The sequence below is a fragment of the Odocoileus virginianus genome, chromosome 12 (genome assembly GCF_023699985.2).
Source record: "Odocoileus virginianus isolate 20LAN1187 ecotype Illinois chromosome 12, Ovbor_1.2, whole genome shotgun sequence".
Classification (NCBI taxonomy): Eukaryota; Metazoa; Chordata; class Mammalia; order Artiodactyla; family Cervidae; genus Odocoileus; species Odocoileus virginianus.
The window spans coordinates 51,128,328-51,145,995 of NC_069685.1; the positions used below are offsets into that span (position 1 = coordinate 51,128,328).

The following is a 17,668-nucleotide window of genomic DNA, read 5'->3' on the forward strand; positions in this document are numbered from 1 at the left end:
TGTGGTGAAACAGGGATTTCGTGGTGGTCTAGTGGCTAAGACTCCGTGCTCCCAATTCAGGGGGCCTGGGTTTGGTCCCTGGTGAGGGAACAAGATACAACATGCTGCAACTGAAGATTCCACATGCCTCAACTAAAACAGACACAGTCAAATACATAAATTTTTTCTAGGGGAGAGAACAGCCCATGAAGCAGCTGGAGGACAAAGCAAGGAAGGAGACAGAGAAGCAAGGAGAGAGGGGAGGAAAAGAAGAAAGATCACCCAATGACAGGCAAAGGTGAGGTGTCATCTCCCCGCAGTTTTCTGAGTGACCACAAGGGGGCACTGCCTGCAGTTTCCACAGCAAGGGAAAATGATCCCCCTTTGAAAAACAAAAACTTGCAAGGAAAAAAGATCACCAGCACCATGCATCTTGACTCTCGCAGGCCTCTCCCTGGAGTTCCCCCTGAAAAGCTGCCGACATTCATCTTACAGGAGATGTGAAAAAGCAGTGGATACAGTTTCCCAGCGGTGGGTGATCTGTGTCTTACCTTTGGAGTCTTCTTTGGCCAAGTGACTACGGGGACCCCAGTGATGGCCAGACTGGGGTCGTCCTCCGCGTGCTCCTTCAGGACGTTCTGTGGGCAAGCAAAGGAGCCCGATTAGCCCAGGGTACAGGCGATGTCTGTGAAGGGAGTGGAGGCTGGCCCTTACCCAGCAAAACACAAAGTCCTCTGCAGGGTCACTGCCTGCCCCTTGACTCCACCAATACTCACACGCTCAACAGAAGCCAAGTTGCCAGGGTTCCCCAGGGTCCGCAAAACACAAAACATCCCCTTCTCCAAAACAGTTCTTAAAAAGCAAATCGCCCACCTCCCTGAGACTTCCACGAATGTATTGCCCACTGATCATACGACAACAAACATCTGTCCAGAGCACCAAAGACTCTCACGGACCCAACCTCCTTTAATCCTTCCAGAGTCCTCTGGGAGGTGATGGGCAGTGGTCTAACAGTCCTCTAATGTACACGAATTCAACTGCATCCTCAGAGAAAACAAACAGAGCAACCATGAGGTCTCACCTATAAGCCCTGACTCTGGCTTTTCTGCCAGTCAGCAAGCAAGCCCTAGGTCCTCTCATCCTGGTGCGTAAAGACATGTCTTTGTTTTTTGCATCAAGGTCCCTGAACATAAGTAGATACTCAGTCAAATGGGCTGTGATGGACACACTGCCAGACTGTGCGCGGACCTCCCACATCACTTCACGGTCACTCCGTTGTAGGTGGTTTCAAAGCTTTACTTTATCAGCTTTTGGTGTTGTGTGCAGCCAACTGCAGAACCTCGGCAAGGTGTAAGATGTCACTCCACTGAATTATCCCTACCCAGTAAGGCAACCAAGATTCAGAAATGCTCCAAGGATTTGGATGCCATCCCAGACCAAGAGGGCAGAGCCCTGAACCCTGCTCTCCCCATGACCATGTCACACACGGGATGTGGGGCTGCATCCACACCATGCCATAAAAAAGTGTTGAGGGATGGACAGGAAACTGTTACTGGTTTATTCTGACCCTGACCATTAATTTTTGGATTGTACAAAAAACACTCCTGCAGAGACCTCCAAGGACAGAGTAAGTTGCATTGGAACAGGAAGTGCAAAAGAGCTCAGAAGATAAATGTAGGTGAAGATGATTTTAACTCACTTTCCCTAGTCTTCACCAGAAAGAATCCAATTCACTTCTAATTTATTCTCCTTATTTTCCTGCTTTAATTTTCAATTGGTTGCCTGATTTTTCAAACTGTGCTTTATTACCTCCAACACACCTGAATAACTCCCTCCTCTTCCCACGGAAGGAGGCCAATAGCAAGGTCGTGGGTTTGGGCTCCGGGTTCAATTCTCAGCACGTACAACTTTCTCTAACTCCAACACTCAACATCAATGATCTATAAACGCTGTTTTTATAAAATGCCTTGGTTCACTGCGATATCCCCCAGCCTTATACAATGACTAACCTACAGTAAGCCTCCAGTAAATATCTTAAAGAAATGAAGCCACAAATCCCCAAAGAGGGACTTTCTGCTGAATGTCTGACCTCAAATCTGTCAAGGCTGACACACACAAGCGAACTCTGAGAGACTATCACAGCCAAGGGGCGAGAGAAAGGACACAAGGAACAAGTGAGAAAAAGTGAATAAATTATACACGTTACTTAACAATAATGTATCAATACTGGTTCATTAGAAGTAACAAACGGACCATATTAAGGTAGAATGTTCATAACTGGGGGAAACTGAGGGTGAAGAGTATGTGGAAACGCTGTATTACAATCTGCAGAATTTTTCTGAAAATCTAAAACTGTTCAAAAACACAAATTAACAAATTACACTTCTAAAACAATTTTTAAATAACTTTAAAACAATAGCAATGAGCAAATAATCATTTTAAAAATGCCAATCAGACAGTAGTAACAGTTACAATAAAGGAAAACAGGATTCTTAGGCTGCCAATTTTGCTAACACCTATGTGGCCTATTTAAAAAGAAATAGAACAGAAGAGAAACAAGCAGACACGATTCATCTCACGTATGGACTTCACATGGAGCATCAGAGGCAACCAAAACCTGGGGCAGTGGCAGCGATCATGCCTGGAGGAAGGAGTATTTCATCACTAACATTGTTTTTTGTTTGTTTGTTTTGGGGTTTTTTTTGGCTGCACCACCAAATCTTAGTTCCCCAATCAAGGATACAGAACCCGTGACCCCAGCAATGGAAGCGCAGAGTCCTAACCACTGGATTGCCAGGGAATTTCCACTGACAGTGTTTAGAATTGCCAATTCCTGGTGATGATAAAAAGCAAATCAACTTTTTATCAGCTTCTTTTTAAATTATTGCTTTCACAAACACTGCAGACACTGCACCCCTCAGAACTTGCATCTGAATGGGCCATTTCCAGGGCCCTCTCCCCACCTCGGTCCACTTCTCGGAGTAGAGAGAACTAGCCAGGTTGAGAGGTAACTGTAAACATCAGGAGGGCAGGCAGCTCGCATTCTGTTGAATGAAAGGATGAGAGTAAGAGGTACTGAGGTCTTGCTCTGTGGCGGGTTATGTCCCCACACTCTCATCCAATCCTTCTGACCACCCTGTGGGATGAACTATCATTTCCACAGTGCAGATGAGAAGGGCAGGGCTCAAGGCGAGAAGGGAACTGTTGAATATCACTCAGCCAGGAAGGGGTGGAGACTCTTGACGACCTGGGCTCTTTAACCTTGGCATCATTCAGCCCATCTCTGAAAAAGGGAATGGAGCTGTGTTCACAGCTACACTGTTCACAACAGCCAAAAAGCAGAAACAACCCAAGTGTCCATGGATGGATAAATGGATAATATACAAACCATGGTATTATACAGTCTGAAAAAGGAAGGGAATTCTGTCACATGCTATAACACAGATGAACCTGAACGACATTACGCTCAGTGAAATAAGCCATACACAAAAGGACAAGTACCACATGATGCCACTAATATGAGGCACCTAAAGTAGTAAATTCATAAAAGCATATAGTAGAAAGCTGGTAGCCAAGGGTGGGGGGAGGGGATAAGTGGAGAGTTACTGTTTAATGGATATGGAAGGGATTTTCTTACTTTAATTTTTTTTATGGATATAGAGTTTTAAGTTTGGGAAGATCAAAAAGTTCTGGCTATGGATGGTATGGTTGCACAACAGTGGAAATGTACTTAATGTCACTGAAATGAACACTTAAACATGGTTAAAATTTTATGTTATGTGTATTTTACCACTGGCTGAGGGGTGAAGAATCCACTCGCCAAAGCAAGGGACTCGGGTTCAGTGCCTGGGTCAGGAAAATCCCCTGCAGGAGGGCTTGGCAACCCACTCCAGTATTCTTGCCTAGGAAATGCCATGGACAGAGGAGCCTGGTGGGCTACAGTCCACGGGGCTGCAAAACAGTGCAGACACTACTTCGCAACTAAACAACAATATTTTTAACTATTATATTTTAAAATATTTTTATCTGTTTCTAACTGGGAGGAAGAAGTGGGGCAAAGGAGTCCCTCCCTAAGGAATGGATCCAGGACTTCCCTGAATGGAGCTCCAGTGGTTGGAAATCTGCCTGCCAATGCAGGGAACATGGGTTCGATCCTTGGTTGGGGAGGATTCTACATGTTGAGGAGTAACTAAGCTGGCGAACCACAACTCCTGAGCCTGAGGCATGCCTAGAGCCCATGCTCGCAACAAGGAAGCCTCCACACTGAGAAGTCCACACGCCACAACAAAGAGTAGCGCACTCGCATGGTAACTAGAGAGAGGCTCCCTGCAGCAACAAAGACCCAGCACAGCCATAAATAAAGAAAGGAATGGATTCAAGACCGTCTAGAAAGCACAAGTTGGGGACATACTACCTCTCTAGTTAAACTGCTGTGATGCCTGGGACAACACTAGTTTTAGAGTCAGAAGATCTGGGACAACCTGGGTGATTTCAGGTAAGCCACAGCTTCCTAATGTGTGGTCCTGGGGTGGAACAGTGATATCTGCACCTTGATAGGAGGCTACGAAGCTGGAGCATTTGTTAGGAACAAATGCTTAGGAACATTTGTTGAGTGCTTGCCCTAAACGTTAAAGTAATCCCAACTGGGAGACTTCCCTGGTGGTCCAGTGGTAAAGAATCCACCTTCTATGCAGGGGATATGGGTTCAATCCCTGGTCTGTGAACTAAGATCTCACATGCCATGGGGCAACAAGGCCCACAGGCCACAACTAGAGAAACCTGCACGCTGCAATAAAGACCCAGCAGGCACAGCCAAAAAAGAAAAAACAAAAAATTCCTATCTGTGGGGCAGGACTGATTCTCCCTGTTTCACAAAAGCAGAAACTAAACTTGAGAGAGGTTCAGTGATATAGTTCAAGGTCACACAGCTGAGAGGTGGGCGGAAGTTGGCAATGACCTGGTCCATCTGACGACAAGCCTAAGGAGTAACACTGGGTGATAAAGCCTCAGGAAATTGTGGTAGCAACCTCTCCAGCTGATCCTACCCCATTATTAAAAAGACACCTAGGAGAAAATCTGGGCTTATAGTTACCATTCAACTCACAAATACAGAAGTGAATCACTGTCACCTATTCCTTGCAAATAAGAGAGAACTAATTTGACTACTAATGCCTTTATAAAGCACCTCAAACAGCTCCCCCCAAATCACAGAAGAGGTTTGCATCCCCCTCCCATATCACAGAAGAGGCTTGCATGACCAATTTGGGCCTGCACAACGATCAAGTTTTGTTGACATTTCATGGTTCTTACTAACCCATATGAATTTCACACCCTCCTTCACAATACCTCAGTTTGTTTTTTCTTTTTTTCTTTTTTAAGAGTATTTATTTATTTGGCTGCCCTGAGTCTTAGTTTTGACATACGAACTCTTAGTTGCGGCATGTGGGATCTAGTTCCCTGACCAGGGATTGAACCCAGGGCCCCTGTGTTGGGAGCATGGTGTCTTTAGCCACTGGACTACCAGGAAAGTCCCCAGTTTGTTTTTTCTAAAAATAATGTTTCCTGTCCACCTGCCAAAATCATTAACAAAAAAAGAGCTTTTCAGGAAGATAGTGCATGTTTAACCAAAGCTTATATGGTTATGAACATATGTACAGATACCTCGCCATATGGTTGGGGGGGGGGCAGGGCAGAGGACTTCCACAGGACTTTCTGCCCCCACCCCTCATCCCAATCTTTAACTCTAGGCTGGGGATGACAAACTCAAATGCCTCTAGGAACCAATTAGGTAAAATGAAAAATATAAATGGACCAGAAAGATAAGAGAGTGGTGTGGTCACCTATGGCAAACTAGAGACCACATGCCCTGTTTAAAGGTAGCAGATGCTTCCTAATTTCAACCTACTAACCTCCTGTGGGAATGAAAGCCCTACTAGATCTCTGATTTTCCAGAAGAAACCTAAGATCCAGAGTTTTATTTGAAATCTCTCCAATTTAAAATGTTGGCAACTGACTGAAAAATTTTAAAAAATAAAAAATAAACAACACTTGTGAGCCAAATATATCTGTGGGCTGGCTTGGGCCATGGAGTGACCAGTTTACAAAGACTGCTCTGCGTATGACTGAAAATAATGACTGCTTGCCTTGGTGTGGTTTGAGTTTCCTTCTGAACTGTCTCAAGATTTCCTGTCACTTCACTATCAGAGCTGGAGTCGGTGACTCACAAGCATTAAAGTGAGGCTAGGCCTCTTTAGAGGAATGTCTGGTTACAAAATCTATTACTGAAGTCATAAGTATATTAATAATTAAGACATAATTAAAATTAATAGACACCTCCCCAAGTATCCTTGAGTCAGGATCTCACAAACTTCCCGAAGGAAGCAATACCTCTCCATGTGTGGCTGTCCGTGGCCACCAGGGGGGGCTCTGGGCCCCGTCCCTCAGGGAAGTATTGTGTTTTCATTTGTATGTGACAGGCTGCAGGAAGAGGAGATTATTCTAATTGGACAGTTTCTCTCTGAGAAATAAATTGCGCTGAAGGGAATCATGTCACTGGCTTCCCTGGGCTCTGCCAGAATTTATACACTCCCTGGGGCTCTTAGAAGCAGAGACGAGGAAGCCTGGGTGCCTGCACCAGCCCAGCACTCTTTGGGTTATACCATACAAGCCTTTTAGTAGGAAATCAGAGGGCAGGGTTTCTAGAAAGAGAAAGACTGGGGTCCCAGGCCCTTTCTGCTAGATACTGCCCTGCTTTTGACCTAACAAGATAACCACAGACAATGGATAAGCTGGGCTTCCGCTCTTCCTGATGCCAACTTCTCTCAAAAAGCTTAATTAGTCAACAATGGATTCAGGCCCCATGCTCCCCAGAATGCGGCATTAATAATTAGAAACTGCATCTATAACTGTGACTAAAAATATCAACACTGTGATAATAAAGCAGAGGCAAGCATCAGGAAAGCAGCACCAACCACAGGCCTGTAGAGGGAGAGGAGCACGGCATGGAGTAGCTCAGGCTGCTGTTGTGGGGAACTCAGCAGTCTCAGGGGTCCCTCCTGGCCACAGGCAAGGACCCCTGCAAGCAGGCATCAATGCACCTCGGGTCTCCCAAGATCCCTCCCTCCACTCCAGCCCAACCATCTTGTTCAATTCAGTACAGTCACTCAGTTGCGTTTGACTTTGCAACCCCATGAACCACAGCATGCCAGGCCTCCCTGTCCATCACCAACTCCCAAACTCATGTCCATTGAGTCGGTGATGCCATCCAACTATCCCATCCTCTGTCATCCCCTTCTCCTCTTGCCCTCAATCTTTCCCAGCATCAGGGTCTTTTCAAATGAGTCAGTTCTTTGCATCAGGTGACCAAAGTATTGGAGTTTCAGCTTCAGTCCTTCCAATGAGCATTCAGGACTAGATCTCCATTAGGATGGACTGGTTGGATCTCCTTGCAGTCCAAGGGACTCTCAAGAGTCTTCTCCAACACCACAGTTCAAAAGTATCAATTCTTTGGCACTCAGCTTTCTTTATAGTCCAACTCTCACATCCATACATGACTACTGGAAAAACCATAGCCTTGACTAGACAGACCTTTGTTGGCAAAGTAATGTTTCTGCTTTTTAATATGCTGTCTAGGTTAGTCATAACTTTCCTTCCAAGGAGTAAGCGTCTTTTAATTTCATGGCTGCAATCACTATCTGCAGTGATTTTGGAGCCCCCCAAAACAAAGTCAGCCACTGTTTCCACTGTTTTCCCATCTATTTGCCATGAAGTGATGGGACCAGATGCCATGATCTTAGTTTTCTAAATATTGAGCTTTAAGCCAACTTTTTCACTCTCCTCTTTCACTTTCATTAAGAGGCTCTTTAGTTCTTCTTGTGCCTGACTGTAAAAACCCACCTGTACTGTGTTGAACTGCATCTCTCAAGAAGATGTGTCCAGGGGATCCAGTGGTTAGGACTCTGCGCTTTCACTGCCAAGGGCCCAGGCTCAACCCTTGGGTCACAGAAGTGCACAAGCCCCGAAGTGTGGACAAAAATAAATAAACAAAGATATGTTCAAGTCCTAATTCCTGTTACCAGTGAATGTGACTTTACTTGGAAAAAGGGTCTTAGCAGATGTAATTAGTGAAGGGATCTCAAGAAGTAATTTTGGATAGGGTAGACCCTATAGCCAGTGACTGACGTCTTTATGAAAGAAAGGAGAGGGGCTTTCCTGATGGCTCCGAGGTAAAGAATCCATCTGCCAATGCAGGAGACACGGGTTTGGTTCCTGATCTGCGGCTATCCCACATGCCTCGGAGCAACTAAGCCCATGTGCCACAACTACTGAGCCTGTGCTCTAGAGCCCAGACCCACAACTACTGAAGCCCATGTCCCCTAGAGCCTGTGTTCTACAACAAGAGAAGCGACTGCAATGAGAAGCCTGTGCACCACAATGAAGAGTAGCCCCCGCTTGCCACAATTAGAGAAAAGTCCGCACAGCAACAAAAACCCAGCAGAGCAAAATAGAAATAAAATATTTTTTAAAAAAGAGAAAGGAGAGGAGATTTGAACAGAGACATAAAGGAGAAGGCCATGGAAGAAGACAGAGGCAGAGACTAGAATGACACAGTCACAAGCTAAAGAACTCCAGGCAATACCAGAATCTGGAAGAGCAAGGAAGGATCCTCCCCAGAGCCTTCCCAGGGAGCACACCTTGATTTCTGACTTTTAGCCTCTGGAACTGTTATAGAATAAATTTTTATTGTTTTAATACACCAAGTTTGTGGTCATTTGTTATGGCAGCCCACAGGAAACTAACACACCATATTTGTCTTAGTACATCACAATTAAGGGGAGATTCCCTGGTGGCTCAGTGATAAAGAATCCGCCTGCCAAAGCATGAGACTGGATCCCTGCATAGGGAAGATCCCCTGGGGAAGGAAATGGTAACCTACTCCAGTATTCTTGCCTGGAAAATTCCATGGACAGAGGAGCTTGATGGGTTAGAGGAGCCCTGTCTTGTCCTTGGAGTCACAAAAGGAGTTGGATACAACTTAGAGGCTAAACAACAACAAACATCATGATTAAAAGCTTATTAGCTACATGATTTGGGCAAATCACCACATCTCACTGAGACTCAGCTTCCTGTCTAAGAAATGGAATAATAACTGTCCCCACCTTGCCAGGATCATAACGCATGAAAGGTATTTGGTATGTGGATAATGCTCAATAAACGTTGCGTGCATGCATGCTAAGTGTCTGACTCGTTGTGACCCTATGGATTGTGCCAACGTCTTCTGCATTGGCAGGCAAGTTCTTTACCACTAGTGCCACCTGGGAGCAGAAACAAATGTTAGTCAATCTCTTTTGGCTTATGCCATATTTCCAGTTGGGATACACTGTTCCCATTCTCTGTTCGCAGAATTCATCCATTTAACAAGTTTTAAGCATAGGGGGAAAAAATTTTAAGTTTATTTAGTTGGAATGACAGTTTAAAAGCTGATTTAGCAAATAAATAAATTAATTAATTTAAAAAATTAAATTAAATTAAAAAAAAAAAGCTGATTTATCTATACAGCTAGAGGGGATAAAAATGTGATTCAGGGACCAAGAAGGTAATTTTAAGCCAGAAAGACCCCTAAGTGGCATGGACCAACACATCCATTTTTCAGGTCTAGGGGTACACAGGTGTCTAGAACTCAGATCTTCTGCCCCTCACTGCTCTCCTTCATTCTCCTGAGGTGGTACCAGCAGTGGACTCAGAATACACGTGGCCTATTTGGCTCCTTAGGTGACAGGCCCAACATCTCATTTATCCCTGCATCAATGCTCTATCCATTTACAGCTCATCCAAAATACCAAACCCAGGGCTCAGTATAACATGCAGCCTCGGGCAGAAGAGCCTCAGCGACTACTGGAAGCCTGACCCACTGACCAGGCTGAATCTGGTTGTTCCCTGTTTTCTATACTCTGGGTCATCTTCAGGGTGTGAGCGAAACAAGATGTAGCCCTCCCACTAGCTTCCCACTTTCTGGCTCCTCTGAAGCAGCCAGGGTATGATGACTTTTAAAAAGCCAACAGTGTTGAAGGTCTGGGTTCTACATCTCACTGTTTCACAAAAGAGCAAGACCCAGGAAGGGCAACTTAGATAAGCAGGTGTGTTCTCGGGCCCAGACCTGATGACCCCAAGGGAGAAAAGCTGCACCTTCCTTTTAAAGTCGTGAGTTTCACACACACTTTCACACTTAACCCTTAATGAGCCTGCTCTCACTCGACAGTATCAGTGAGCTCAGCTCTAGCTCACTGAGCACTTAAAGGCCCTGTTCTAAGGTTTTTTTAATATGTCACCTCGCTAAACTCGATGAGACATGATTCTTTCTATCCCTATTTTACTATATTCCCCCAGAGCGGTCAGCTGATTAATGGATGGTGCAGGGGAGTCAGCCCGATTCCAGAACCTTTGGTCTTAAAAGATAATACCTGTTTGGGTGATGCACTCTTATTTTGGATTGTTTCCCATTTGGGTTTTGATGAAAGAGCAATACCACTGATCTCTTTTTTAGTGTTTGAAAATAAAAATGGTAACACCTGAAAGCAGTCACCCCTCACTGTCTCTTTCAGCTCCTTGATTCCACTCTGCCCCACAATTCTATGCAGCCCCATAATTCTGTGCAGTCCCATAACTCCATGCAGCCCCCATAACTCCATGCAGCCCCCATAATTCCTTGCAGACCCACGATTCCATACAGCCCCATAATTCTATGCAGTCCCATAATCCCACACATACCCACAATTCTATGCAATCCCACAATTCCATGCAGACCCACAGTTTTATGTGGCCCCATAATTCCATCAGCCCCATAATTCCATGCAGGCTCACAATTCCACCAGTTGCATAACTCCGAGGCCCCATAATTCCGTGTGGCCTGACAACTCCACCAGTCTCATAATTCTGTGAGGCCCCCATAGTTCCATGCAATAAGAAAGATGGTTATCCACAGTGCACTGGTGTTTCCACCCTTAGCCAGATACTCTGGCAGCCAACGGAGCATGGAATCATGTAAAAGAAAGCTTGCCATTATCTTAATTAACAAGGACAGCTGCAGAATCACCTGGCAAAAACACATCTAACAAATACTCTCCCATCTCCTATCTCAGTGATGACTACGCACTTAGGCCCAAGTCCCCACAAGCTTGCAATGCATCTGGTTATTTTCAAGTCATTTACAACTACTTAGAGTAATGTCCACATGCCCTCCTTCTCTCCCATCATGAGCTTCAGCTCTCTCCTTGAGTTCTAGTTGACAGTACAGACTCTTCAAGGAAGAAAAGCATGCAGGCCAATTCCCATCTCACTATGAATTAGTCTGTCCACCGATTAATAGTTGCCAATCCAAGAGAGAAAAGGGAAAAAGACAATGCACTGAATTGAACAGCACATGTGTGTGTGCACATGCACACACGCACTCAAGTCAGTCATGCCCGACTCTTTGAGACCCCATGGACCGTAGCTCTCCATGCCCCTCTGTCTGTGGGATTTCCCAGGCAAGAAGACTGGAGGGGTGGGTTGCCATTTCCTCCTCCAGGGAATCTTTGCCCCTCAAAATTCAAGTGCATGTAAAACTTCAGAGTATGACCTAATTGGAAAATGGGTCATACTGGATTAGAATGAGACCTAATCTACAGACTGATGTCCTTATGAGAAGAGAAGACACACAGAAACACACAGAGAACACAGACTGCCAGTTTAAAAACCGTGGCAGACTGGAATGAGGTAGCTACAAGCCCAGGAACTCTAAGTATTGCCAGCAACCAAGAAAAGCTGGAAGAGACAAGGAAACATCCTCCCGTAGAGGCTTCAGAGGAAGCATAGTTTTGATTTCAGACTTCAAGCTCCCAGAACCATAAGACAATAAATTTCTGTTGTTTGAGCCAGTCGATGGTACTTTCTTACAGCAGCTCTAGGAAACTAATACAGGTGGTAATCATTAACCCTTAAACAGGGATACAGACGCTGAAAGGCAGGGAAAGAGCATGGGAACGGCGGGGAGCTGGTCAAAGCCAGTCTGACTCTCCTTTGCCTGCTATCTAAGAATAGCTAATTTTTCTCCGAGGGCTTACTAAGAGAGCTAGGTGCTCATTACCTCGTTGTCCCACACAATAATTCAGTGACCGAGGTCCCTGTTATTATCCTTATTTTACAGTGAAGATACTCTGATGTCAATCAGTTACACACTTAAGAATGGCCAAGGAACCACAGAATCTGGGCCCTGGAGGAACAAAGCATGTTTAGTCTAATATCTTAGATTTACAGACAAGTACACAGAAAGGTGAGGCTTCCCTGGTGGCTCAGATGGTAAAGCGTCTGCCTACAATTCAGGAGACCCGGGTTCAATCCCTGGGTCGGGAAGATACTCCTGGAGAAGGAAATGGCAACCCACTCCAGTACTCTTGCCTGGAAAATCCCATGGATGGAGGAGCCTGGTAAGCTACAGTCCATGGGGTCGCAAAGAGTCGGACACGACTGAGCGACTTCACATTCATTCATTCATTCATTCAAACAGAAAGGTAATGTGACTTGCTCAAGACCGCACGGAAACAGCTAAGAACAGAAATCAAAATCGAAGGAAAGCATGTTTCATTTCCCAATTTCCTGCTTTCCCATTGCACACAGGCCAATATCCTGCAACCCTAGCAGAATAATTGTCTTAAAAGAGAGTCAGGCTCCTCTAGTGGCTCAGTGGAAAAGAATCCGCCAACCAATGCAGAAGACATGGGGTTTCAATTCCTGATCTGGGACTATCCCACTTGCCTTGGAGTAACTAAGCCTGTGAACCACAACTGCTGAGCCTGTGCTCTAGAGCCCAGAGTCCCAACTACTGAGTCCACATGCTGCGACTACTGAAGCCAGTAAGCCTAGAGCCTGTGTTCTACAAGAGAAGCCAATGCAATGAGAAGCCCCTGCTCACTGCAACTAGAGAAGGCCTGCATGTAGCAACGAAGACCCAGCGTAAACAAAATTAAATAAGTATTTTTAAAAAAGAAACAGACACAAAAAAGGAAGCTTTAAAGGGACAAAAGCAAGTATGAACCAATTTTTTAAAAAAAATTCATATATATATATATATGTTTATATACATTGATGTGAGGGAAAAAGCTCCAAAAGTATGTTCAGCAGATGACTAACAGAGGTTATTCTCCAGGAAGTGAGAACTGAGAAAGGAGACATTTTCTATCCTGTAACCTGTAATGTTTATTAAAAAAAAAAAACAAAAACACAACATCAATCACTTAAGATTATAATATTATACTCAAAACTTTTTTTCCCCCTTGGACATGCAATGTAGCTTGCAGGATCTCGGTTCCCCAAAGAGGCACTGAAAACCCAGGCAACAGCAGTGAAAATCTCAAATCCTAACCACCAGGCTACCAGGGAACTCCCTACACTTACAACTCTTAGATATATGAGCTATACAGAATAAATAAGTCCATAAAGACAGAATGCAGGTTGGGGTGAGTGGGGAAATGGAGCCTGACTGCTGATGGTATAAGGTTCTGCCTAAAGTGATGAAAAAGTTCTGAACTAGACAGAGATAGTGGCTGCACAATACTGTGAGTGTACTTAATACCACTAAACTGTACACTTTAAAATGGTGAAAATTGTAGATCTTCTTTCTTGAAGAATCTTCTTTCTTCAAGATTCTAAGCTGGTGATCTAGTCAGTATAATTAATCAACTAATGAAAATGGTAAATATGTTACCACAATTTAAAAACGTACATTATGAATGAAAGAAAAAGAAAAGAATTTCTAATAAAAGCTAAAACCTAGCCATCTGGAGACTGACATTAATATTAATACTTTGAGGAGTGTCTCTAATCCCAGGGGCTCTGGTTACCATGAGCCACCATTAGCAGCCATCTCTGAGGCCTCAGAGAAAGAGACAGAAGAAAAGACATCATCTTTTTGCCACAGAAGTCAAAGATCATGGCTGATCAATCATCAAGAGGGAACCAACACTGGTGAGAAACACAAATCGTTCAATAGTAGTGGGAGCAGGGGGCATCAGCTAAGAATTCTATCTGGAACCCACATTCCTGAGCTGACTTTTATTTCTCAGCCAGTGCAAAAGAAACCCCAACATCTGAGAAGAGAGAACAAAAGGACCTAAAGCGTGCAGCCAGGAAGAAGCTTTTCACCCTCTGTGATAACACACTCATTCTAGAAGCTAGTCTTAGGTTCAAAATCTCTTCTGGGTCTCCAGGGACTGGGAGGGGCTGATAGCCTGACCAGACAGCCAGGAAGTAGCTCTCCCTACTCTGGAAAAGACGATTGGTCCACTTCCCCCACGCAGGCCATACAATACTCAGAGATGAAAGCAGAGGCTCCGATTTTCCTGGGGCTTTAAGGAGACTTGTCCACCCAATTTATAAGCTCTTTAGCCTGACAAGGCTTTCCTCAGACAAGACTCTAGACCATAAATATCTCTGAAGACAAGTTAAGTCAATAAATAAGCTAAGTTGGCTAGATTATACCAAAATGAGATGTGTGAGCCTAATGGTAAGCCAACATTCAAAAGGCATAGGGAGTGGTGGGGACTGGGATTTATAAGATCACTTGCTACTCATTTCTTGCTGCTTAGAGTCAGTCATCTGGAGAAGGAAATGGCAACCCACTCCAGTATTCTTGCCTGGAGAATTTCATGGTGAGAGGAGCCTGGTGGGCTACAGTCAATGGGGTCACAAAGAGTCGGATACAAGTGAATGACTAACTTTCACTTTCAGAGTCAGTCAGAAACATAAGCCAGGATAGCCAAGATATTTTATATAATTCTCTTGAGTTTTTTTCTTTTTCACTTACTCTTCTGATTTTTTCAATGTTGGCAAATAATTGCAAAAATATGTTCAATACCGCACAGGTCAAATGCCATGCCTAGAGGCTAGATTTTGTCCTAAGACTACCAATTTACGGTCTTTGTCCCAGAACCAAACAAATCTGCTGCCTGTTCTGTAAAGAATGCCATTAGCAGTCAGCTTAAGACTTTCTTCCTAAATTCATAGTGGCCTCTGAGAAGAGAATCAGTTTCTCTACAGCAGCCAAACAAAGCACGGTCTAGTAAGTAAGTGCATGGATTTCCCCATCGAGCAGTATATGTGGCCTTGAGCAAGTTACTTAACCTAATCTGTACCTCAATTTTCCCATTTGTAAATGGGGGAAACAAAAGTAACACAGAGGGTTGCTAGGAGATTTAAATGAATTTATATATGAAAAAGACCTATAGGAGCACACAGTAATTGAAATCCATTCATTATTACACATCATCATGAGCTACCATTGAGCCCCAAGGTGGGGGTTGGGGAGGAAAGAGACTGGGATTCTTGAAATTTGTCTAAGCTCCTACCCCAGGCCTCCTTCACACCATCACGGGGCCTAGGCTGAATCTAGCCTCAGAGGGCTATCAGGTGGGCACAGGTGAGGGATACAAGAGGCTGAATCCTATCCCTAGAAAGAAATCTGACCAATCAGGGACTAGGAACACTGCACATGAACATAAAGTAAAAAAGGCTCTCCACAACACTTCCTTTTCAGATGAACATGTGTTTTTTAAACTCATTTACAACATTTTGGAACTCTAATGCTATTAGTGATGCTATTGATGAAAATACCTGCTTTCATTTTACAGGACCTTAGAAGAGAAAAGTAGCCACACTGCACAATTCTAAGGTTTCCTTTAGGAAACCCAATATCTAAAACTCCATTTCACAAGATTAGAGGGTCTTAAACTGGGGTTCAAGAGCAGACTCACGAGTCCAAAACCCTCTGATACTGCATGCAAAATTGTGTGTGTATACGAGCACTTTCATGAAACTCTCAAGAAGTCAAGCAACCTCCAAATCAGTCAAGAATCAGTTTAAAAAAGATCTATTTGAAAGTAAAGATATGCCTTGTAGGGATATTCATCACAAAGTTCTTTTACTTGGCAATTTCCCAGAGTCATAAAATCTGAATTCACAGCATCTGCAGGGAATACACCTGCTATATAAAGTGAGATATACCTGAATTAATGATCCTGTACACCAGCTCCCTCTGCTGGTGGTACCTGTTAAGCTACCTGACACAGTCCCAGGTCTCACCTCCACTAGACCCCAAGAGTTCAGCCCTGATCACTGAGCACCTCAAGGGCAGCAGAACAGTCTTAATATTTCTATATCCCAGGATCTGACATGATGTTTTCTAAGGGAACAAATGTACAAATGAACTAATTAACAAATCCTGGGTTGAGTTTGCAGCCATCAAGCAACAGACTTGAATTCAGTTTTCAACTCCAGGGGGCAGATGGATTCACTTGAGAATCAGACATTAGAGAAGGAAGCCCAAACATCTCTGAGGCCTCACACCCAAAAGCCTTACCAATGCCGTGATAGGAGGCAGTTCCACGCAATGATATCCACACAGGCACTCTAAAGGCTTCATCCTGACCCTACTGTCCAGATATAGGTGACAGAGCTGTCACTGCAAGCAGGTCCTTTTACCTCTCTGAGTCAACTTCCTCATCAGGTACCTACCACCTGCTGAGCCCTGCTACCTGGCAGGTAGTAAGCTTTCTACAGGGCTTCCCCGGTGGCTCAGATGGTAAAGAAACTGCCAGCAATTCAGGAGACCAGGGTTCAATCCCTCTGTTGGGAAGATCCCCTGGAGAAGACCGTGGCTACCCACTCCAGTATTCTTGCCTGGAGAATTCCACGGACAGAGGAGCCTGGCGAGCTACAGTCCATGGGGTTGCAAAGAGTAGGACGTGACTGAGCAACTAACACACACACACATATAAGCTTTCAACAAATGTTATGATTACTACCAGACAAGGTCTCCCAGTGTTATTTCCTATTTCTTAAATACACTTCATGTTTGTACTCTGCCTAGAACAGCCTTCCCCATCTGAAGAACTCTATGTAATCTCTGAGGCCCAACTCAAATCCCCTGTACATAACTGTCCCAGAGCCCTGGCCCTGATGTGGCCAATGAATGTCCCCTTAACCCACTCCCATGACCTGGGTACACACAGTGGCACTCAATTCCCTGCCTCCCAATTTCTTTTTGGCCACACCGCAAAGCTTGCAGGATCTTAGTTCCCCAAACAAGGACTGAACCCATGCCACGGTGGTGAAATCATCAAGTCCTGGAGACCACCAGGGAATTTCCACCTGATTTCTTTACCTGCCTGCTTCCCATTCCCCTATAGCCAACACAGCTGGTGCTCAATGAGCTTGCTGAATAATCAGGCTCTGGGAGGGAGGTGAGAGGGAGGTGGGAGGTAAGTTCAAGAGGGAGGAGACATGTATACCTATGGCCGACTCATGTTGATGTGTGGCAGAAACCATCACAATGCTGTAACGTAATTATCTTCTAATTAAAAATTAAAATAAAAAAATAATAATAATTAGGCTCTACTTGGAGACCTCTCAATCCTGATGGCCCACCCGAGATGGTCACCTAGAGGACAACCGGGATGAACACCCTGTTCACATGAAACAGAAGCATGCTCTGGGGCAAAAAAGCCAGCCCAAGGCAGCAAGTCTCCTCGACCATGATGTCAGGAGTTTGGCCCCAAGCCCAACCACAGCACTACTGGTGCACTCTAAGTAGTGACACCTACTGCCCTCAATGGCTGGGATTCTCAACACGTCCTAAGAGACAGTTCATTGTCAACTG

At 44.6% G+C, this 17,668-nt stretch overlaps 1 protein-coding gene across 11 annotated transcripts in view; it reads right to left on the reverse strand.

The window, feature by feature from the left end:
* The window catches only part of KDM2B (lysine demethylase 2B), a 114,191-nt gene that overhangs the window by 42,502 nt on the left and 54,021 nt on the right, over window positions 1-17,668 (reverse strand). For all 11 annotated transcript variants that reach the window (XM_070475225.1, XM_070475222.1, XM_070475221.1 and 8 more), the window contains one exon: window positions 531-617. In XM_070475225.1, coding sequence (XP_070331326.1) covers window positions 531-617 — 87 coding nt within the window. The remainder of the gene's footprint in view (window positions 1-530; window positions 618-17,668) is intronic.